Genomic DNA, 23833 nt, shown 5'->3' on the forward strand with positions numbered 1-23833 from the left:
GGTTATAGAAAAAAATAGAATTAAAAAAAAATATGAAACAAATTTTGTGAAATAGAAGTTATAGGAAAAAATGAAATTTAAAAAAAAATATGAAACAAATTTGTAAAATAAAAGTTATAGGAAAAAAAATAGAATTAAAAAAAATATATGAAAAATAGAAGTTATAGGAAAATTTTTGTAAATAAAAAAAAATAATAAAACTGTTAAAAAAAATATTCAAAGAATTCCTGTCGGTTATAACCGACAGGAAATCCAACATAAGCAAAAAAAAAAAGGCTGGCTGGCTGGCTAGCTGCATGCAACCAGCCCTCTAGCCCTCTAGCCCTCTCCGATTCCATGGGGCCCTCTCAGATTCCAGAGCCCTCTGGCCTAGCCCTCGGTTGGAGACGGTTTTTGGATTATTTTCGGCTCTCTGGACCCTTCGGTTGGAGATGGTCTTATCTCTCATCCAACACTTTCTTCTTTCACGTTTAGGGAAATGTAAGATGATTCTGTTGTTAAATGTGTGAATCTTGATTATTAGTAAGACATACTTTTAGATATGTCAATACACTCGACGTAAAATCGCACCTTACCCTCCAATACTCTACTGTGTCTTACTTTACTCCTTGTGCGGTTGTCCTCCATGTCCTATAATATTACTTCATTTCGTCAACGGGTGGAGAGAAAAGTTGGTTTCAGTTTCGTTGATGTGATAAGGGTTGTGTAGTCTTTTTAAGCCGTTAATTTAGGAGTAGATTAATGAAATTGTGTGTTTCAATAACAATCTTGAGAAATTGAGCTATTTAGGGTTGCTAATAATGAAATTTGGGGTAATTATTCTTCTAAAAGTGTTTTGTACGATTTCAGATGTTTTAAATGTGAAAATGAATTAAAAAAACAAAAGAGTCACTCCCACGTAAGTGGAACCAGCAATTCTTTAACCGTGGACGGAATGGGATCATAAATGAGACACAAATAATGAGTGTAAGGGTTAAAGTCAGAGAGAATCAAGTGTAAAGAGTAAAATGTTAGGAATACCATGTTTTTAGACCATAATTTGTAGACCAGATGATGTGTTCGTTAATGGTAAGATACATTCTTTAATAATTTAAATAAATAATCCAACTATCAACCACCATTTCATATAATTTGTAAAATATGATTCAAAATTTCAAATAATGATCTTTCTAGTATCACCTTATTAATAATGTAATTATGCGTGTAAATCTTAGGTGGTACTTCGCACCTCCATTTCTCTCCCAACCAATATTGGTTAAAAATTCCAAAAAATACATGCAATAGTTTTAGCAAAATATAACTAAAAATGTTTTTTTCCCATGGAAATCAAATGCTAACTCAGTTCATGTTAGTTCTTCTTTAAATTTAAGTCGTAAATTCATAGTCTAATAACAAAATACATGTTTTTTTTTTTACCCAAAGCTACACGTCTTCTGAAAATGATGGTAGAAGAATATTATTTTTCACAGTTTTGCCTGCTCACCCACCATTTTCATCTCTTGGGCCTTCACAAGGGACCATACAAACCCTATTTGGTGACGCAAGAAAATACTCTCTCTCTCTCTCTCTCTCTCTCTCTCTCTCTGACGACGACCAGTTTACTCAAAAGTCCCAGTTTCACACTCACATTCTCCCCTTTTCCCCATTTTGGCCTTTACAAAGCAACCATTACGCACTCCATTTGGTATTTGACAACTCTCTCTCTCTCTCTCTCTCGTGAGTTCACAGTAACTAATAATGCAATCGAACAGTCTTTCATGGCGGATTTTTCGTGAAGTACGTACGGTGTTCCACAAGTAAAAGCATCACTCTTTCCCCAACTTCTGAAACCATCAGCATTAGAAACTGTATTCTCGTCAACAATGGCTTCTCTCGGATTCCTCCAACATATGCTGCCATCAATATTGATATTAGCATCTCTTCACGCCTGCATGGGAGACGCCACAGTTCCTTCACAGCTCAACAGCGACGTTCTAGGCCTACTTGTCTTCAAATCCGACATCCATGATCCTTCCTCGTACCTCGCTTCATGGAACGAAGATGAGAACTCCCCTTGTTCTTGGGAATATGTACAATGCAATCCAGCCACCGGAAGAGTCTCTCAGCTGTCACTCGAAGGCCTAGGCCTAAGGGGAAAAATCGGAAAAGGGCTTCAGAACTTGCAAAATTTGAAGGTACTTTCTTTGTCAAGCAACAATTTCAGCGGAGATATTAGTCCGGAGAAGCTTGCTCTGCCTTCGAATCTCGAAAAGCTCAATTTAAGCCACAACAGTTTATCAGGATAATTCCCACTAATCTTTTCAACATGAGCTCCATCAAATTTCTTGATCTTTCCGAGAACTCACTCTCAGGGCCACTCCCTGATAACCTGTTTGATAACTGCTTTTCGCTTCGCTATCTTTCGTTATCTGGTAACTTGCTTGAAGGTCCTTTGCCTAGCACACTGCCTAGATGCTCTTCTTTGAACGGTCTCAATCTCTCAAACAACCATTTCTCCGGTAACCCTGATTTCGCTTCTGGGATTTGGTCTTTGGCAAGATTGCGCACTCTAGATCTTTCGAACAATGCCTTTTCCGGGTCTGTGTCACAAGGGATATCAGCCGTACATAACTTGAAAGAGCTTCTGTTACAAAGCAATCACTTTTCGGGATCTTTGCCGGCAGATATAGGACTATGTCCTCACTTAGAGAAGATTGATTTGAGCTATAATATGTTCACTGATGCATTACAAGACTCACTTCAGAGGTTGAATTCTTTGACATTTTTCAGTCTATCAGATAACATGTTCTCTGGTGATTTCCCTCAGTGGATTGGTAGCATGAGCAGCCTCAAATATTTGGATTTTTCGAACAATGGCTTCACCGGAAGCCTCCCACCTTCAATGAGTGACCTCAGATCACTCAATTATTTGAGTTTGTCAAACAACAAACTTGTTGGTACTATTCCAACTTCTCTTGCATACTGCAATGATTTGTTGGTGATTCGGTTGAGGGGTAACACTTTCACTGGAAGCATACCAGAGGGCTTGTTTAATCTGGGATTGGAGGAAATTGACTTCTCCCACATGGGACTTACAGGTTCTATTCCTCCGGGCTCCAGTAGACTCTTCGAATCTTTAAGGATGTTGGATTTGTCAAGCAACAATCTCAAAGGAAATATTCCAGCAGAAGTGGGACTTTTCTCCAACTTGAGGTACTTGAATTTGTCATGGAACAACCTTCAGTCAAGGATGCCTCCAGAGCTCGGCTTCTTTCAGAACTTAACGGTGCTAGATCTTCGAAACAGCGCCTTGTTCGGTTCTATCCCAGAGGATGTATGTGATTCAGGAAGCCTGGCAATTCTCCAATTGGATGGAAACTCATTGACTGGCTCAATTCCTGATGAAATTGGCAACTGCTCATCTCTCTATTTGATGTAAGTCTATGATCCCATTTTTTTCCCTAAATTTTTCCCATTTGCCTTTTTAATTACTTATGAATTTGAACTAAAAGAAATGTCACATTGTTTTGTTTCAGGAGCTTGTCACATAACAATTTAAGTGGTACTATTCCGAAATCCATTTCAAAGCTAAATAAGCTCAAGATTCTTAAATTGGAGTTCAATGAGTTGAGTGGAGAGATACCCCAAGAACTTGGAAAACTAGAAAATCTACTTGCTGTGAACATATCATATAACAGGTTGGTAGGGAGGCTTCCTGCTGGGAGCGTATTTCAGAGCTTGGATCAAACTGCGCTGCAAGGAAATTTGGGAATTTGCTCACCATTGTTACAGGGACCGTGTACGCTGAATGTGCCTAAGCCTCTTGTTCTTGATCCAACTGCGTACAACAACCAAATGGGCGGTCATAGACACCATAACAAATCTGCAACATCCACAAAAGACCAGCGCCACACCTTCCTTAGCTTATCCGCCATTGTGGCAATTTCAGCAGCTAGCCTGATTGTTTTGGGAGTGATTGTTATAAGTCTTCTGAATGCATCCGCAAGGAGGAGGCCTGCATTTGTGGAAACTGCCTTGGAGAGCATGTGTTCGAGCTCTTCACGATCAGGTAGTTTGGCATCGGGGAAGCTCATTCTCTTCGATTCAAGGTCATCCCCGGAATGGATTAGCAGTCCTGAATCCCTACTCAACAAGGCCTCAGAGATCGGCGAGGGAGTCTTTGGAACAGTTTACAAAATTCCACTTGGAGCTCAAGGAAGAGTAGTTGCTATCAAGAAGCTGGTCACATCAAATATAATCCAGTGCCTCGAAGATTTTGATAGAGAGGTTAGAATTCTGGGGAAAGCAAGACACCCGAATCTAATCGCTCTAAAAGGGTACTATTGGACTCCACGGATGCAGCTGTTGGTAACAGAGTTTGCCACCAATGGCAGCCTTCAATCCAAACTCCATGAAAGACCTCATTCAAGTCCACCTCTTTCATGGGCTAATAGGTTCAAAATCTTGCTTGGAACAGCAAAGGGACTTGCTCATTTGCACCACTCATACCGCCCACCAATCATCCACTACAACATCAAACCTAGTAACATCTTGCTCGATGAGAGTTACAACGCAAAGATATCAGACTTTGCACTGGCAAGGCTCCTGACAAAGATAGACCGGCATGTAGTGAGTAACAGATTTCAGAGTGCACTAGGTTATGTGGCGCCGGAACTGGCATGCCAGAGCCTAAGGGTGAATGAAAAATGTGATGTGTATGGTTTCGGCGTGTTGATTCTTGAGATCGTGACTGGGAGGAGGCCTGTGGAGTATGGGGAGGACAATGTGGTAATACTGAATGACCATGTTAGGGTTTTGCTTGAGCAAGGGAATGCGTTGGGGTGCATTGATGTTAGCATGGGTGACTACCCAGAGGATGAAGTCCTACCAGTGCTTAAGTTGGCTTTGGTTTGCACCTCACAGATTCCATCCTGCAGGCCTACCATGGCAGAAGTTGTTCAAATTATGCAGATTATCAAGACCCCAATTCCACAAACAATGGAGGCTTACTGATTCGAACATGGACGCATGGGTAGAAACCTAACATCTTATCCACTAGGATATTGGACCATATGCAATGTTTGTTTTTTCTTTTGTTTTTTCTGTGTATTTAATGAGTTTTTTCTAAGCTTGAATTGATCTTCCATATGTTTTCAATGTGAATGGTTAGTGTCATTGCAATGTTAACTTTTAAAATCGGTTTAGGAATCTTTTGCCTTGGCGTAGCGGAAAGGTTGCCTCTTTGTGACCGAAAGGTTATGGGTTCAAGTCATGGAAATAGCCTTTTTGCAAAGCAAATATATGACTGCATACGATAGACGTTCCTCTCACCTCCGACCCTTGCTGGGAGCCTTGTTGGCTTGGAGTTTAGGAATCTTGCACCTCAAGGAATTGTAGCACCAGAGGAAGAAATGAAAGTTTTATGTCCATTACATTTGATGGGTTTGTTAGCTGAACTAGACTAGATTTTACCATTCAAGACAGGATATCCGATACAAGATAAAATGCTCTGAACTATGATAGCTACGAGTCTCTTGTATTAAACTAAGACTTGTTTGGTAAAATGTAGTAAAGTGCACTCTTGCACCATTCGGATTTTTTTAAACTCGTTAGCACGATCAAGTTATGACTAATCTTAACCATCGTAAAATTTAGAGTGTTTACTTCAGTTTCATATGATGAGGGACAATCAAGTTTAGTTCAATACAATTCAAAATTTTAGAAAGTGAAACTTCATTTATTTTTTTAATGAACAATTCAATTACACTAAATTCATTTAAACTACAAGAATAAGTTTCAAATTATTGTACTTGTAACATTCGGAGCATCTCCATGATTCATCCACTAGAATTGTAACGCTAAAGACTTGTTCACGGGGTTTATACTGTTATACACGAACATGAGAGAGAGAGAAAGAGAGAGGGAGAGAGGGAGAGAGAGAAGGTTATCACAATGAAAGTGTGAATTTGGTAGATAAAAACAAAATTACATGTCAATATTTGGACGCGTTCGTTGTGGATGTGGGGTAGCCGACATAACGTTTTCTTCACGGGTGACGTTACAGAAATCAATTTATATTATTATATGTTATCATGTGGTATAAAACGACATGAAGCTGTGTATAATCAAGGAATCTTGCATCATCGTTTCATCCCCCGATACAAAAGGAAGAAGATTCTCTATCCTCTATTTTTATACCCTTCCATCATTTCTTCTCACATATTATTTTTTTGTTTTATTATCTTTATAAATAAAAAAAACTAATAAGAAATGTTGACGTGATTTAACCGTAACCGTTCAAATAGGAGGGAATGAAATGGTAGAGAGATTAGGAGGGTAGGAAATCCTCCTCCAATAAAAAACGGAGAACAAGTTGAGCCAATTTGCTTACGTGGCTCGCTCGTGATTATTTTTCATTATTTTCTTTTAGGTAATGTTAAGGCGATTAAATTTGTAAACAAAATTTTAGAAATTAAAGAACGTGAAAGTCGATGATTGGTTTATTACCTAAGTGTTGATACATGTGTTCCTTCCTATTAGTGACATATCATTTAGTTAACAAATTATGTCTTCAAATTTAATTTCCCTAACATTACCCCTTTTCTTTTCTCCATAAAATACTCCAAATATATATCGATGGGTGCAATAATGTGTAGGAGGATTCTCTCCCCTTCTAATCTTTCTTCTCTTCTCTTCCCTCCTACTTGAACGGTTACGGTTAAATCATGTCAACATCTTATATTGATTTTTTTATAGAGACAATAAGACAAAAAGCAATGTGGGAGAGGAGGGGAGGAAAGAGGATAGGAATAGGAGAGGAGAAAATCCTACTCCTAGTAATGTCGTGCCAAAAATGGGTGATAAATAAACATGTCGGTTGCAAGGCACTAATGTCCTGTTTGGTGGGCTGGATGGAACAAGTAGTGACTAAGTTAAGTGAACTTGTGTCTAGTTCATTGTTTGTTATGTCAAAATGTGAAATATACGCACTAGACATAATGTATTATGAATACACAATTGAGTGAGTTATAGCTGCAAGCAATAGGATTTTCCTAATCCTCGGAATAACATGAAATTCTTTTTCCTTTCCTTAGAAACCAGGAGATTGGATCTAGCTATAAGAAGAATGCTTGACTAATAACTAACACACTTCTTGGTCTTTGACCCCCTCAGTCGCTACGAAATGTCCCCGAACAATGCAATGGGATGGGTATTTATCTATCTCATAACTTGAAATAGGAGCAAGTTTGAAAAAGGATCTTAAAGTGTTAGGGTTGAGCCACGAGGGTCTCTTAACGCCCTTTAACGCCCTCTTTTTTCTCCTCATCAGAATTATTTCACAGAGACTTGTCATGGTCAGAACGAAGATAGGAACAAGCACACTTGCAAAACACAGTACAACGGAGATTTGTATGCTACATTCGGGAATGATGAATCACTCCGAAAAGGGTCTCTTTAACCTATTCTCGTACATGAATTACAAGTCTTGTTTGACAAGTTCCTACAAATCTAACCACCCCTAAGGCCCAATCCCATCTAACCCACCAAACCGGCCGATCAAGTTTAAGAATCAGTTTAGTATTGTTGTGGTTTTATAAAAAATAATGCAACGATTAATTTGCAATTACAAACAATTTTCAGAGTAAAGGAAACGGAATCAGATAGAAAACGACCAGCATCATCTTACATCCGGGTTTAAAGGCATAAATATTGCTCAAAACTTGACTGATTCGTAAAATTGAATTCAAGAAAATCTCTAAATGTTCATCATCTTATACAGGTAGAACAACAGAACAGGAAAGTTAATTCTCCTTACGACTAACATTTGAAACACTGCATTACTTCAATTCTCGTGCAACGCCTTCGTCAAATATAATCTGCTGAAGCTCTGGCCAGTAACCCTGTAAATTGCACAATACGTGTTAGAATTGCCAGAAGAAATACTACCATTAAGAATCATGTGTAGTTATGAAAGTGCCATGCAAAACCGCTTCCCCCCTGCCTAAAAATACAAGAGGATAGCATCTGCTTGCAACATACCCATTAATTTGGTTGCAGTAGTTTGAGATCTGATTTGTTATGAGAAAGCTATCCAAACGTGAAGGCTCGGGTAATGGCTTGAAAACGGGGTTTGAAGGATCCTCTCAGGTAGAGGTTCATCTCCTGCGGCCTTTCGTGCCATATTCTCCACTCTATGAAACACAGAAGAGGAAACTGAATGACTAACACAGAAGAGGAAACTACTAGTACACAAAAAACTGTAAAGCCAACGAACACATGCCAATCACATATAATAAAACCATTAAAGAGCAGTGTTGACTGCCAATCAACATGTAAAATCCCAAAAAAAAAAAAGGAAACCAAACACCATAATAACAAATCTATCAAATATCATGAATAAAAGAATCCATTTCAAATGAAATATATTACCTTCTCTTTTGGATCCATGCTTGCTGTTGGGCTTGCTGACGTGACAGGTTCCTGTAATAGTATTGGAACTGGAAGACAAGACACAAATTAAGACATGCAAATGAGCAATCATAACATGAGATCACTCAGATAAGGAGAAGACAAACCTTCTGCTGTTCCATTGACAAATCATCCATGCATTCAATGAGAAATTCCATATTCCTCTCCAGAAATGGGCTTGTGGATAATTGCAGGCGGTCGTAATCACACTAAAACAGCAAATATATATAATTACTAAGATAATTTCAAGACTCATATAGAATTTCTCATAAAAATATCATATACAAACCTGGACAACAGGTGTATCAGCTTCCAGCTCAGTCATAAAGGCACTGATAAGTGCAGAATTTGAAACTTTGATCTGCCAAGTCCAAGCAGCATAAATATCAAAAGAAAATGGTAAATCCGTACACAACCTTCAGACAAACATCAGGCAAAAAAAATAAAGGAAAAAAGAGGCACCAAAAATCACCACCTTTTATTGGGAAAACTGAAGAGCATGAAATATTCATGTTAGACCACATACTTGATAACAAACAATGAACAAATCTGAGATCTTTATTCTGGTTTTTTAAGAGTAGCCCAATAGCGCATCATCCCTTTTTGGTCCTTAAAGTTTTCAATAACTTAAAGAAAAAATTTCTTGGACCCATAACAAGTTCATTTTTTAAAAGCTAAAAGATATGCCAGACCTAACATACTTAAAAAGAACTACTTCTCTTATCAAAAAGAAAAAGTACTACTTCTAACAATTATCTGACTACTTTTCCAGTACAGGTGACTGGCATGACCATCAATAAGTGTCTCTGATTACTAGTTCCGCATATTGAATAAATGATAGGTTAACTGTGATTCATTCAAAAGTTGAAAAGTGATATCATAGAGAAATTATACAAATAGGTCTTGATATAAAACAAAGGATCTATAGACTGTATTATCCTAGTGCACGAAATAATCCAGTTCAACAAACTTACAGGTATTTCTTCAAAAATATCCACCCATGATAGGTTTTTCTCCCTCAACCTAATGCCACAAAACAAATAACAAAATGAGTTTTCATCCATTCGTATAGGTTTGTATAATAGCACTGAAACAAAATGATACCATACTTCTCTCCCATAAAATTGTTAGTGCGGTAGAGATCCATGAATGAATCAGAAAGCTTCAGTGCCTTGAGTGCTAAAACACCTTGATTGGACTTCAATGGATCATAAATTATGCACACACAACGTCTAATATTTTCCTTCAAACACAAAAAATTTATGGAAAGACATAAGTAATTAAGTGAAACAACAGCCATGTTAAAGAAAAAAATACAAAAAGTACGCAGTAGAAACTAAAGCACGCATAATCACTTTTAGCTGCGTTCTTTTTTGGAAGCCCAAGGCTACAGCAGTGCTTATTACAATGCCAAAACAAGAGGTTTGGCCAAAAAAACAAGTCTCCATGATAGAGTTTTTCCAATATTGATATTTTAGTCAAACGCTCTAATTGACTTTCATTCAATGGAGTATGGTATCATTTTCGTACCTAACAAATTTCAAACAAGATCGAAACCAAATTTACATTAGGTTAAAACTAGGGGTATCACATTATAAACTCAAAATATACCAATTAGTATTTAATATGCATATAGGAAACTGTTGAAGTGCAAGAATCAGTGAGCAGATCTGTGATAGGGCTTTCAAATGCTCATACATGAGCATTCAAACTGCCTCACATGTCTGCCTGCATCACACGTTCACCAAAACTGGCTTTATGTGTGTGTTGCATAAAGCCAGTCACACACATAAAGCCAGTTTTGGTGAACATGAGTCACATCAAAGATCTGTTGTCCCTCGTACAAACATACATGAGCATTCAAAGTGCCTCACATGTCTGCCTGCATCACACGTTCACCAAAACTGGCTTTATGTGTGTGTTGCATAAAGCCAGTTTTGTTGAATGTGAGTCACATCAAAGATCTGTTGTCCCTCGTACAAACATACATGAGCATTCAAACTGCCTCACATGTCTGCCTGCATCACACGTTCACCAAAACTGACTTTATGTGTGTGTTGCATAAAGACAGTTTTGGTGAAGATGAGTCGCATCAAAGATCTGTGTCCCTCAAACAAACATCCTTGGATCGTGAGGTTGCTCCTTCACACCACTACCACCCTTATTTCCAATGCCTTGGACATTGCTCATGAAATTAAGACTAGACAAATGGGCTGAAACGTAACAGCAACGAGCCAATTTTTTTTACAAAGGCAGATAACAATCAAACTTTTGATAGCAACAACCACCTCAATACAATCAAAATCTGCAAACAACCAACCAGTCCATTTTCAGAACCTCGCAACATTATTTGGATGCCAAAATAGAGAAACCATCCAACCCCATGGAACTTTTTATTTCTATCACCTAAGCTCCTCCTCAAAGATTACCTCTTCTCCCTACTTTATTCTATTAAAGTCTTTTGGTTTGTTAAAGGCTACTTAGCAGTGTGGCTACTGGGTAGCACTACACTCTTCCTGTCTCTTCTAAAAAAAGAGCAAATGCATTTCACAAGCTTGTCAAAAAATTTCTTCTTTGTCATTTTGCATTCTCAATACCCTATATTCTTCTATATTGAACATCCTCTGATGCAAACTTTCGAAGACTCTACCAGTACAAAATAAAAATAAACTGGCTTTGCTGCTGAATCCTTAACCGGATACAACAAAACCACCTTCAATTCATATGACTGGCCCACGCATCCATGCAAAAATTAACTTACAAATCCTAAAATCCTCCTACAACTAAATGGTTTTAAAACCATCATCAGACTTGAAATCCAACCACAAAAACACTTGGAGGCAGATTTCTAAATCACATAGATGTGCAGCTTCTTAAATTTCAGTAACTCAAATTAGCCATAAACTCTTTTCTGTGGGGTTATGACTGCCACAAACAATGTGAGTAAATGAAAGATGTGAATGTACATACAACTAAAATAATAATTGCAAAATCATTACCTGGTAGTTCATGAATGTCTCAATCAGCTCCACTGTTTGAAAAGAACCCAACAACGTAGACTGGTACCTGAAAAACATCAGTAAAGAGAATTATATATTGCAGAGGACAATAAGAGAATGAGAACCTTATGACCAATATCTTCCCTTTTCACACTTGACTCTGAATACTCAGAGCTTCATACATCACAATGTATACTATACACATGTCGGAGATGAATATTACAAAACACAAAATTTGACCCCTTTTGGCATGCTTTGCTTCTTTAATGAAGTAATAATTTGACAAATCAAAACTACTTACCATCCAACAGTGTTGTTGTCAACATTAACCTCTCTCAAACATCTCATCATCTCAAGCTGGTAATTGGCACCATCGGCTTCAATTTCTTCATCCTCCTCTCTAACCTGAATAAAAAAGTTACACATACAGATATAGCGGCATATTTTGATAACAAGAGAGGAGCGAGAAAGCCATTCAGATATCACAAAAAAAGAAGCTCCTGCATCTACATACCGGGAAGGGGAAACAATTGGTAACTTCGAGAACGCTGCCAACATCTAACCCAAGAAGTTGCCCCGTGACCAAAGCCGGCGAAAACTCCTTGCAGTGTTTGATTATCTTCAAGATAACCTGTTTTTCGAAAAAACCAAAAACCACATTAAACCCAACAATCAGGCAATCCACCAAGTCCAGTTCCAGTAGCAACCAACAGGGATTTCACACAACAAATATTATCTCAAAAATTGACCAATTCGAATGATATTAACAAAATTTGAGCTGGGTTTTTTATTTTTCCCTAAAAATTACAAACAAATTCGATATCATTATTCTATAGCAGTACAGTAGCAGAAGAACAATAAAAAGTCGGAAGCCGTAGAGAGTTACCAGTCCCTCGATCTGAACGACTCTGAGAGGAGAAGCAACCTCTTCTGTCGCCGCCACCTGAAGAAACGATCTTGCCGCCGCTGTACAAATCAACAAAAACCAAACCCAAAATTTACACATACAGCAGAGAAAACAGACATTGAAATTTACAGATAAAATACAGATGGGGAATTGTACTTACGGGTCGCCATGTTGTTAAGTCGCGGAGGCAGCAGAAGAAGCGAAGAGAGCCGGAGACAACGGAGCAGTAAGAAGATGGGAAGCCTTGTGTCTCTCTCTCAAGCGCGGAGGAACCTCTATGTAAATTGAATGTGATATCGAAACCCTAGCTGTCGACGGATTATATTATTGGGCCTTCCTTGCCCATAGGGCCTAATGGGCTCCGAGAAGTCCAAACTCCCATATTGCGATTTTAGTTAATTATTCAACTTATGTATTTTGTAATCAACTTTTGTATTTTATTGTTAGTTTTAGTGACTAACTGTTCATTTTTTATATATATTAATTAAACATACTTGTATAATAAAAATGATAAACATGCTAGTATACCACATAATTAAGCAAATTTACACATAACATACCAAATATTAACAAAGAACAATAAATTGCATGTAAAAAAGTTCGAAAATATTCATAAAACCTATCAAATAAATGAATTCCTTAATTATGTTTCGAAATTTTTGAGATTACTCTAATTTTGAAAATTGTAATATGCATCTAATCCGATCTGATTTCGAAATTTTGGAATGGAAATCTTATCCATCTGAAAATGATATTATTGACCGCTGCCTTCTTAGACCTTTCCCAAGCCATGGAAGATTTTGCATACATAGATACGGACCTCCCAGTTGCCAGCTAAATCCTCCTCACCAACCAAAATGACGCCTAATATAGTGATCACGGCTTGCCGACATGAAGATTCAGTAACTCATGCAGGATTGTCCTTCCTGACCGCTGCAAAACCACCAAGACTATTTGCTCACCGTTTATCCAGCCTCACGCTTCACATGCCCAAGTCACACACCAATCACAAATTCAACTTGGCTACCTTGTTCTTCTCACAATCGATGTATCTTCGAAGCAAAGTAAAGATGATCAGCAATCAACATCATTATGCCAACACAAGGTGCATAATTTGGGAAGCAGAGCATGAAGATTATTGAGTACAAAGTCAACACGAACCTATAGACCTGACAGTTCACTACTTTCCTGTTTCCCACTGATCATTGGGAAAGGGCCACATAAAAATTAAAAAAAAAAAATACCCATGCTTGCACAAGTTGGGGGCAGGTCATAGGTAACAACTCATCCCTAATTTTACAATTTTATTAATTTTATGGAGTGAATTGACGAAAATGCCCTTAATATGAGTTTGTTGATTTTCGTTGACCGTTATTTCATGACACATACGAGCTACTATTTTTTCCGTATTTTTGAAGTACTCGATGGTACAAACATGTAGGCTCAAGCGGAATCGAAATCGGAGCTACAATTAAAATTTTACGAAACTATAATCGTAAAAGGCGTTTTAGTAATTTCACGTTTATGGGAGATAATTTGATTTTTTTTTTTTTTTTGGCCTTGGGCTATGTACCACGTAGGGTTTACACCCCGCATTCATCCCTCACTCATGTGTCTTCCAACTCTCCCAGGCGTCTTACTCTTTCTCTCTCTCTTCTAACTCTCTTTTTCCTTCATCGTTGATTCTCCTCCACATCTTTCTTTCTCAGCCCTCACCATAACTCTCTTTCTCAAACCTTCTCTATCACTCTCCCTATCTACAAATGCAAAGTCGCCGAAGTACCACGACCCTATCAACGTCACGGCAGATCACCACCCATCTGTGAAGTTAAAACCGAAGGGACATAGCCTTGAGCTCGCTCATCTCTCTCTCCTTCTCGTCTCTACACTCTCTATGAATTGTAGTCCTGAACCGCCATCAGTCGTCGACTCCAATGAGCCAAACTATCAAATCACCACCACACCTTGTTATTCCTCATTGGTGTTAAGTTCACACCATGAACATCAAACCCAGACGTGGAACTTGCACTGCACAGTGCATTGCCATTGCCACTGTTCATCATCTTCTTTGATGAGTTATCGTCAATTATGACTAAGGTAAGGTCCGAGAACATTAGATTTAACATCTCTCATTGAAATTATGGATGTGTGACTTAGTTTAGGCATTTTGGTGAAGGGTTGACGTTGAAATACCTCAGAAGAAGAAAATTCTGCAATTTTTCCAACAAGGATCTATGACCATCTGACCACCTTTAGAACATTTTTCTAATCAAGGCCGACCATAGCTTGGCCCTATTTTGGTATGGTTTTGTACATTTCTAGCTTCATATTGACTTTTAAATCATCGAATTTGGTTAAGAATCGATCTCAAAATGAGCTCTAAAAGTTGGGAAGAAAATCTGCAAAATCTGGAAACCACGAAAAAGGTGCATGGTGACCGGCACGTAGCGTGTGTGATGGCCAACGCGTGGCTGCCTGTGCAGCCATCTTGTGGCTACATGTGGAGGAACTCGAGGTCCCTCCTTAAGTTTCTCAACGTGCCGAATCCGAATCTGCCCTCCATTTTTTGAAATTTGATTGTTTTAAAATAGTTCATTAATTAGTTGTACTTTGTACAAAAAACGCGTTTATATGCTAGTACATTATATTTATGTAAATGATTTCATTTCTAGGTGGCGGGTTCGACCCGACGACATGATTTGTGAGTGGATCTTTTCTTTTATGTAGTATTTATTATTTGTTGGTTTCCATTTATATATTTCATAAAGAATTTGCTATGATACACCTAGATTAGCTTAACGTTTATAAGATTTAGCGTGTTGATAGAAACTATGAAATTATTATGAATCATGGGGGATGCATAGGTATGCATACTATTATGGGTTGTCTTAATTATATTTGCAGACATGAATAATATTATGTTGACTAGACTTATCGAATCATTGTGGCATGATTATATTTACGCTATATGCTCATCGTTGCTGCACCAGTGTTAGTACTCGCTCGGGGCCAAGGCTAGTCTTTCACATGTATGTTCACATCGCACCGTACGCTCACTTTGGATCCACTGAAAGTGTCGGTCCTGTCCTAGATTGCCATAGGCAATTAGGACTCGTATGTGATACGCATAACATCAGTCTTCACGTGGTTGTAGTACTAGAATGTATATCATTATTACACACAGTCATGTTCATGTCAGGATATCTTTGCATGAACTCGTGTGTCAGCATGTGTCGATGAGCACTCGATATGATATGTTTGCTTATGTGACATTATGTGATTATGGACGTCATGTTTTATTTATGAAATATTATGACGTATTGAATTCTTGAGATATTGCATGCTACGGTAAGTATTTTCTTACTGTATGTAATATGTATATTTTGAAAACTATACTTGTTTTACGACGATAGGTTTTTACAAAGATTTATTTTTAGGGCCACTCACCCTTATTTTTAGTGCTGAGCTTTCATGTCGAAGATGATTCTTGGAAAATCTTGGTATAGGTGGTTACCTTCAATAGTATGATTCTCATCCTACTTTACTATATTTTACTTATGCTCTGACATCATGTGTGAAATGGGTTCATTCTCGCTCACAAGTGCACTCTTATATTTAGGCACTTTTAGGTTTAAATTTATTCACATTTTCCATGTCACTACACTTTATGGCTTCGTCACCCTCTTAGTATCGGCCAGCACAACTCGATTCGGAGTCTAGGTGGACATTCTGAGTCGAGGTGTGTCATCATATGACTCCATGTGTACAAGGCCCAACAACCATCTATGTTTGCAAAGCTCCTCTAAGCACTTAGAGACATATGCGCCACTTTTCATACTTGAAGTCATGAAGTCCTCGCTCTTTGTAGCTCGATGCAATTCTTTGAGTTTCTTGGTCACCTTAGCACATAGCACGCCAGTCAGCATGCCCACACACCCAACAGACAACATACCAACACTGTGCCTAAACATGCCATGACAATGGACTTACTCACTTTGCTGCTCTAGAAGAAAAGGTGGGCCATGCCCAAAATGAAGGAAAAACTTTATTAAATTAAGATCATTTGAGCAACATATGCATTAAAATTAGTACTAGAGCAAAATTAATGAAAGTATGAACTCAAAATCCAATCGTTATCCCATTGAAAATTCAAAAGTCTAGTGAAACGTAAACCAAAACTAAACACAAATTGAAAGGATAAATGATTGAGCTTCAACAGACTTCTTTCCTTCCTCCTTGGATAGATTTGTTGAATGAGATCTCCAAGTTCTTGGAGCCTCTAAGTTTCCCCACCAAGGTGAAGAAGAGATGGACGATCTAGAAGTGATTTGATGCTAGTGAAATCACCTCTAGGCGGCCGACTATTAGAGAGGATAGGGAGAGAGTTTGGTTTTCTCCTATTTCTTTCTCACAAAGCCCTAATGATGCTTATGCCTTAGTTCTTTGTTTATACCCTCTCTAATTTTGAGTGGTTAAAATTTTCCTTATGTGCGGCGGGCTAACCGCATTGTAGCTCTTATATGTTGACACATATTTTTGATGGCTCGCTTTGTTATGTGTCACGTGTATTTTATGAGACTAGTGGAGAGGTTGAATAGACTTGAGAAGTATGAGACTAATGGTAGATAGAGAGAAGTAAGAAGTAAAGAAAGACAACGAAATTTGCTTTCAGAGCTTATGATCTTAATCATGCAGGTGAGGCTTTCCTTTTACGTTACAGTAATGATGACATGAATGTGAAATGTCAAAGTTGACAAACGTTTAGAAAGGTTATTGGTTACATACACCTAGGAGGCCATAAGTTACATGCAGGTTATACATGAATACTAAAGGATAAAAAGCAAATAAGCAAAACTTTGAACATTATCTCCATTTTTTTCAATATTGAAAATTTAGACTAGTCTTATTTTTCGGAACGTGGGATACCTCGAACTTTGGCAAAAAAAGAAAATTAAGATCTATATTTTAGAAAGGGAATTGTTATTAGCTCTCTAAAAATCTCATCCTACACTCCTCACAAGTGTATTTTTCTTTCTAATTATAGAAAGTTTGGAGTGCTAAATGAGATTTTTTTAGTGCTAATAACAATTCCCTTTAGAAAAAGGAGCATATGTAGTGAAATTAAGTTTCATTTTGCAAAACAAATAAGTAAGAAACACTTTGAACATTATCTTTTTTTTTTTGTCATTCTACATATTTACATCTCTTCTACTTCCACCTTTTTCATTTAACGAATTTTTTCTATATAGATTACATAATTAGAAACGTTCATCTCCTAAATCATCATCATTTCAAGATCATCTTTATAAAAAAAAATCAGCCGAACTCAAAATTGTTTAATCATTTATATGTATAAATTCAATGGAAAGTTCACTATGACGATCTTAATCGTTACCAAAACCATTTATTTGTTTAATACATACATATTACTAAATTATCACTATGTATTTGAAGTTTGCATAGGTAATCTTGAAATGATGATCTAGGAGCTGACCAGTTTCGAATATAACATATGCATAAGAAAATTCGTTAAATAAAATGGGTAGAATGAGGAGGTTTCACCGAGGGCGAGACACAAGTATTATTCAAAATTTAATAAGCACATTGACAGCGCTTTGTGTCGAAGTGCATTTACAGACTTAGTTTGTCAAACATGTAATTGATTTATTTCACACCTAATTATTCTCACGGCACATCAAAACTACTTTTTTTAACCCACAACAATGCCAAACATGTCCTTGTAGGCTTGTAGCCATGGCCATTTCTCCCCCTCTAGAAGTCATTTTTGCCCATTTCGATCTAAATTAACCTCCTTTTAAACCTGCTTTCTTCTAGAAAAACCATATGCTAGATCTCATTCTTCACGATCTCTTGCACTGATGCGGATGAAGTTTGATACCCATTTTCCTAATTTTTTTTAGCCAGTCTAGACATGCATTAGAACCATTTATGTCAAAAAGTAGATGCAGCAATTAAATATGCAGTGCATAAAAGGCACAAACCCTCAGTAGAATCAATTATGCTCTCCAGATCTCCCTAAGTCCGGAGCACGCGGATTAAAAAATTCGGGCCGTTTAAAAAATAAGAGAGAGATTTGAATCCTTAGTTTGTGTGAGGTGAGCCGATGAAATAAACAAATAGACACCGTAGGGTTTTAAATGATTGGTCTGGATTTCTCGGTCCTCGATCCGGACACAAAGATCCGGAGAGGATCTCAACTCCCCACAATTTCCATAAAAATAAGTAGATATCGTAGAATATTTGCTACGCGTTCTAGGCAATATGAATGGTATCATATGTTTTTCTTCTCCAAGCTGCAAGGGGAATGAAGGTTGTTTGGCAGTCGCATCTGGTTCGTTTGGAATCAACTTCCCCTACATATTCTCAGTTAGGTCTTGTCTCATTTTTCAAATAAAAACGTTTTATGGAGGGAAAGGGTAGGCCATGTCACAATTTGATACCTTAATTCGTTTCACATCTTTTTTATTTTTTATTTTTTTGGCATCGTTTTCCTACAAAACTCACTAGTTTATGGAATTCGATTTTAAACAAAAAAGTTATTAGTATTAAGGAGGGAAGAAGGGTTCGAAACTATTACAAAGAGGGAATTTCAAACTCAGGATGCATGAATGGAAACTCAACATCACCATTACAAGAGTTTGGAACCTGTAATGCATGAGTGAAAATCCAATCTGAGATTCATGGGTAGAAATCCAACACACTAGTTATACAATTCGTTATACTTTAAAGATAGCAAACGAATATATACATTGTGAGAATAATGAGTATGAGAAAATTCGCATTCAGCCATACATAGGATTTCTGACTTGAAATTTACCGAAGCTATTGTGTCATCATATTCTTGGTGCTGATGTGAAGGTGCTGATGTGAAGGTACTTGGTGTTGCATGGGACCTAAGGTTTTCAGCCGTTTATGTTATCCCTTGACAATGCTAGTAATGAGTTGCAGCTAGATTGATATAGTCTTCAACTTAAATATGAAAAAAAAAAAATAATGGAATTGTTATTAGCACTCCAAAAATCTCATTTGGCACTCCAAACTTTCTATAATTAAAAAGAAAAATACACTTGTAACGGAGTGTAGAATAAGATTTTTGGAGTGCTAATAACATTTCCTAAAAAAAAAAAAATGTTCATTCATTTAGGTGTAGCGCCTGAGATGCCAATGCAATACACCGAAATTGTATTTGAACTTTGGGCTCGTTTGAAAGTGTTTTTCAAATGACTAAAAACGATTTTGGGGAAAGTGTTTTTTATCAGCTCCAAAAGTACTTAAAGTGCTTCATGCAGGAAGCACCAGTTATGTGCTTCTTGCATGAAGTACTTCAAGTGTTTTTCTATAATTCACTTGCATTTTTACTAAAAATTGGTTTCAAAACACCATCATCAAAAGCGCTTCAATTATTTTAAAAGTACTTTTAAACGAATCCTTAAACACCAAATTAAAAGTACTCATGTATAGATTTCATCATATCTAGGCCGAAAAAGATATTCCACCTGATAACCAATTATTAACGTGGGAAATTTTGTTTGATTCACTTAATTCATGTTGTTAAATTTTTAGTGGAGAATTAACGTTGTGTCTAGCTTTTTCGTTTTCTCTTCTAACGCTATCAACCTTTGAGTAAGATTGTTGTATCGTACATGTTACGCCGGTTCGTGATGTTGCCAAATTGCAAAGGGATTAATTCCTTAATTAAAGGGAGTTAGCTCCTTAATTAAAGGGAGTTAGCCTCGGCATACGAATAATTGTCTATGTGCTTTTTAGGTGCACTTTTCCCGCCAATTAATTGCCGAAATTCAATTTTAATACATGAGTGAAGCACCTTGATCATGATTCACATGCATTCGGTAGATTTGGGAATAGTTATAAGGTCAAGTTGGTTGCGTTAGCAAATTATGTAAGAATGTGAGAATAAAGTTTCACATCGGTGAAGCACCAAACCATGTTAGGGCTTGCAAGATATTGAGCTACTTCTCATTCTCATATTGTTAATTGGTTTTAAAGTGAAACTTCAACTTTCTTTATGGCACGTGCTCCACGTTACCTTGTTTGTGTTGTCCACGTATTAGGCATGAAAATCCTTCACAAATGAGGAAGCTTGTGAGAATGTGAGGATAAAGTCCCACATCGGTGAAGAACCAAAACATGCGAGGGTTTATAAGAGATAGTACTACTCCCCATATCACCAACTTGTTTTATGGTGGAACGTCAACTTTTTTCAAATTGTTCCCTTTGCCAACTTTCCCATTAGCATCAACCTGGTGGACGCCACCAAATTAATTAACTCTCTCTGGGTATCTACCAGGTGAGACATCTTCAAAATTTTAAAGTCAGATTCTAATTGCAAATCGTAATTAAAAATTTAAAGTATACCTGTATAAATTTCATTTTGTTATAAAAATATACCCACTCTTATTCCTCTAGATTTGGAAGATCGCAAACATTTATACATCTTACTTGCTTCTTTCAGATAGTAGTGAGCAGTATAGTACTGTAGGAATATTGCTTCTGTTCATGCATGTGTATATATACCACCCTTTCACTTCTTGTACGAAGCATTCACCAAGTATCTCTTAGCTAGAACCTTTTATTTGCTTAGCTAGAACATGAACATGTGGAACAAATTGTTCGGAACGTCAAGATCAAACTGCCTCCCACACCAGAATCAAGTTCTTGAGAGCGACGCAGTGCAGCGTGCGAATCTGAGCTGCAACGTTTGTCTGGAGGAAAACAAAGTATGTACGTGTGACCAAAGCTTCGAGAGCGGCAAGAGAGTCACGGGTGTTGTTGAGCACCATGCAGAGGCCAACAATTCAGTTATTCAGTCTGTTGTCAACATGAGTGGGATGCTCATAGGTAATGAATTTTTCATGAACTAGAGTTATTTGATCAAAAGGTCTAAGATGTGCATGTAACTTCAGTGCTTAGCTTTGTTTTTGGTTTCGGTTGTGTGTTTATATATACAAGATCGCTTAAGCTTTCTAGGTTATACTAGGGATGTCAACTTGAGAAAGTTGGTACAATTGCCGGGGTACAATCCAAGGACCGTTTATTTTTTAGATACTCTTTCATGCCACAAATTCGCTTAATCAACAATATCTTAGTCATTAAATTGACTGCATTTTCATTTCCACTTTATCTAACAACCCAAAGCTTTTTATTTATTTATTTTTTTTTTTTTGCAAAGATAATCCTTGATCGAGATCGTTATATATATCATTTAGCTTTTCACACCAGTTACACTACAAAAAAAAAAAAAAAAATATTAACTTCAACTTCAACAAATATGTTGTAAATTAATTAGTTTTTGCATACGTTTTGGGTTGCAGGTTTGGGACAGTTATCAACTCCATATGCCTTAGAAAATGGGGGTTGGTCTTCTGCATTCCTATTGATAGGACTTGGGGTGATATGTGCATATTGTTCCCATCTCCTTGGAAAATGTCTGGACAAACATCCCAAGTCAAGAAGCTACACAGATATTGGATACAATGCATTTGGATCCAGAGGAAAAATTATAGCAGCATCCTTCATTTACGTGGAGATTTTCATGGCCCTTGTGTCCTACACCATCGCTCTGCATGACAATCTAGCCACAGTGCTCTCCGGGATTCAACTCAAGATTTCGTGGGCTAAGTTACAGAAATCTCAGCTCTTAACCTTGATTGCTGTCTTCGTAGCTCTCCCTAGTCTTTGGTTGAGAGATCTCTCTTCCATATCTTTCCTTTCCTTCGGCGGAGTTCTCATGTCACTCGTCATTTTTATATCAGTGGCATGCACCGCCATTTTCGGAGGGGTGAAATTGAACCACACCATACCTGCCCTCCAGATTCATAACATTCCTGCAATATCTGGCCTTTATAGCTTCAGCTTTGCAGGACATGTTGTTTTCCCCAATTTATACAAGGCCATGAAAGACCCATCCAAGTTCACCAAGGTATACTTTTTATAGTCTCTCCAATCATATAGATAATAAGTTAATTAACTAATTTCTCCAGTCTATGTAGTACTCCTTCATTCTCTATCTATATTTAGAACATGGTACATAAATAAACTATCATTCCCAATCTCTTGATCGCAGTTAACCATGAAGAAAAATTCAGATCACACAACTGTTGGATAACAATCTAATTACGATGTGAACAAAACTTCAGTAGAAATCATTCTATTTTGATTGAAACTCGGTGATCATGGACTTAAGTTGTTAGAGTATGAGCACAATCTAACCTAAAATGAAATAGTTATGGAACCGCTAGATAACGGTATTGGTAGGTGGGGATTTGGACTAAGTAATAACCCAATGAGCCAATAATAATTAGGTATCGAACTTAAACTACCGAAAGTCAGCAATGACCGAACTAAATACGACCTATATTTTTACTTTGTTTTCTCCAAATTTAACCCTTTATATGTTTTAAATTCTTGCAGGTATCAATAATAAGCTTCACTCTAGTGACAATACTTTACGCATCCCTAGGATTCACGGGAGCCAAGTTGTTTGGTCCTCAGGTGAATCCTCAAATCACTCTGAGCATGCCTCCACATCTTATAGTGACAAAGATTGCACTGTGGGCAACTGTGCTGACACCAATGACCAAATATGCTCTTGAATTTGCACCAATGGCTATCCAGCTTGAGCATAACCTTCCTCCCTCTTTGAGCTCCAGAGCAAAGTTTCTCATCCGGGGCAGCGTCGGTTCAGTCCTACTTCTGGTGATTCTAGCACTAGCTCTCTCTGTTCCGTATTTTGGGTATGTTCTCAGCCTCACTGGATCACTTGTGAGTGTTGGCATTTGTATCATTTTGCCCTGTGCCTTCTACCTCAAGATATGCTGGGGTCAAATTTCAAGGCCTCTCATGGTCCTCAACCTCACCTTAATTGCTTTTGGCACCCTTCTTGGGATAGCTGGAACGATTTCCTCATCAAGGTTGCTCTTTAAAAGCCTGAGCAGAGCTCACTCGGCCTGAAAAAAATGAGCCAACCATCTCACTTTTCTATTCAAATAAAACTATTTACATTTTCATCGTGGGATGGGTGCTGGATCTATATTTTATCCTCTGATTATTTTTTTGGTGTTTTTTTTTTTTTTTTTTTTTTTTTGTAATATTTTTGAGGTCTAAAGCTCTATGGACGTGTTACGTGTATGTATCTGCGGTTGTCATCATATGAATAAAGCTTTTTGAATCAGCTGTTCTTCTTCTCTTCGTTGTATGTTGCCTCCAAAGCTTTTAGAACAAAATAATAAATAAAAAGCCAATGGCTTGGGAATAAAATTGAAATTCTATTCACATGTTTGATAAATACAATAATGGGAAGGCTAATCACGGTTCATGGTATAAAAATTAAAATCACTCATCATGAAACGGGACTAATTTATAAGCTGAGATGTACTTTAATTTGAAAATCGGAAACCATGAGAGTCAAAAGAATATGAGTGCAAAGAAGCAAAAACTT

General features: G+C 37.4%; 3 protein-coding genes across 3 annotated transcripts; 2 read left to right on the forward strand and 1 right to left on the reverse strand.

The window, feature by feature from the left end:
• The first annotated feature begins 1578 nt into the window (after positions 1 to 1578).
• Positions 1579 to 5160, forward strand: LOC103960400 (probably inactive leucine-rich repeat receptor-like protein kinase At3g28040). The gene is given in 3 exon segments (XM_009372873.3): positions 1579 to 2280; positions 2283 to 3414; positions 3516 to 5160. Coding segments are annotated over 3 exon segments (3027 nt in total). The 5' UTR covers positions 1579 to 1862; the 3' UTR covers positions 4993 to 5160.
• A 2462-nt stretch (positions 5161 to 7622) lies between these two features.
• On the reverse strand, positions 7623 to 12671 carry LOC103960401 (eukaryotic translation initiation factor 3 subunit H). Its single transcript, XM_009372874.3, is given in 13 exon segments — positions 7623 to 7880; positions 8020 to 8125; positions 8128 to 8171; positions 8410 to 8477; positions 8556 to 8657; positions 8738 to 8809; positions 9423 to 9471; positions 9558 to 9691; positions 11448 to 11514; positions 11749 to 11852; positions 11962 to 12078; positions 12334 to 12413; positions 12515 to 12671. Coding segments are annotated over 13 exon segments (1011 nt in total). The 5' UTR covers positions 12525 to 12671; the 3' UTR covers positions 7623 to 7822.
• An 8248-nt stretch (positions 12672 to 20919) lies between these two features.
• LOC103960402 (amino acid transporter AVT1H) lies at positions 20920 to 23790 on the forward strand. Its single transcript, XM_009372875.3, has 3 exons — positions 20920 to 21234; positions 21708 to 22315; positions 22807 to 23790. Exons 1-3 carry the CDS (start codon positions 20985 to 20987, stop codon positions 23344 to 23346), a joined length of 1398 nt encoding a protein of 465 aa, XP_009371150.2. The 5' UTR covers positions 20920 to 20984; the 3' UTR covers positions 23347 to 23790.
• Positions 23791 to 23833: the final 43 nt, after the last annotated feature.

Source organism: the organism of the source record quoted next, unplaced genomic scaffold (assembly GCF_019419815.1).
Source record: "Pyrus x bretschneideri cultivar Hongxiangsu unplaced genomic scaffold, Pyrus_bretschneideri_v1 Contig14, whole genome shotgun sequence".
Lineage (NCBI taxonomy): Eukaryota > Viridiplantae > Streptophyta > Magnoliopsida > Rosales > Rosaceae > Pyrus > Pyrus x bretschneideri.

What these genes read in the sequence shown, in the direction of transcription:
- LOC103960402 (XM_009372875.3), top strand. Translation starts at nt 20,985, where the DNA reads ATGAACATGTGGAACAAATTGTTCGGAACGTCAAGATCAAACTGCCTC. An exon ending in CATGAGTGGGATGCTCATAG is followed by an intron (nt 21,235 to 21,707) that starts GTAATGAATTTT and finishes TTTGGGTTGCAG; the next exon opens with GTTTGGGACAGTTATCAACT. An exon ending in ACCCATCCAAGTTCACCAAG is followed by an intron (nt 22,316 to 22,806) that starts GTATACTTTTTA and finishes AAATTCTTGCAG; the next exon opens with GTATCAATAATAAGCTTCAC.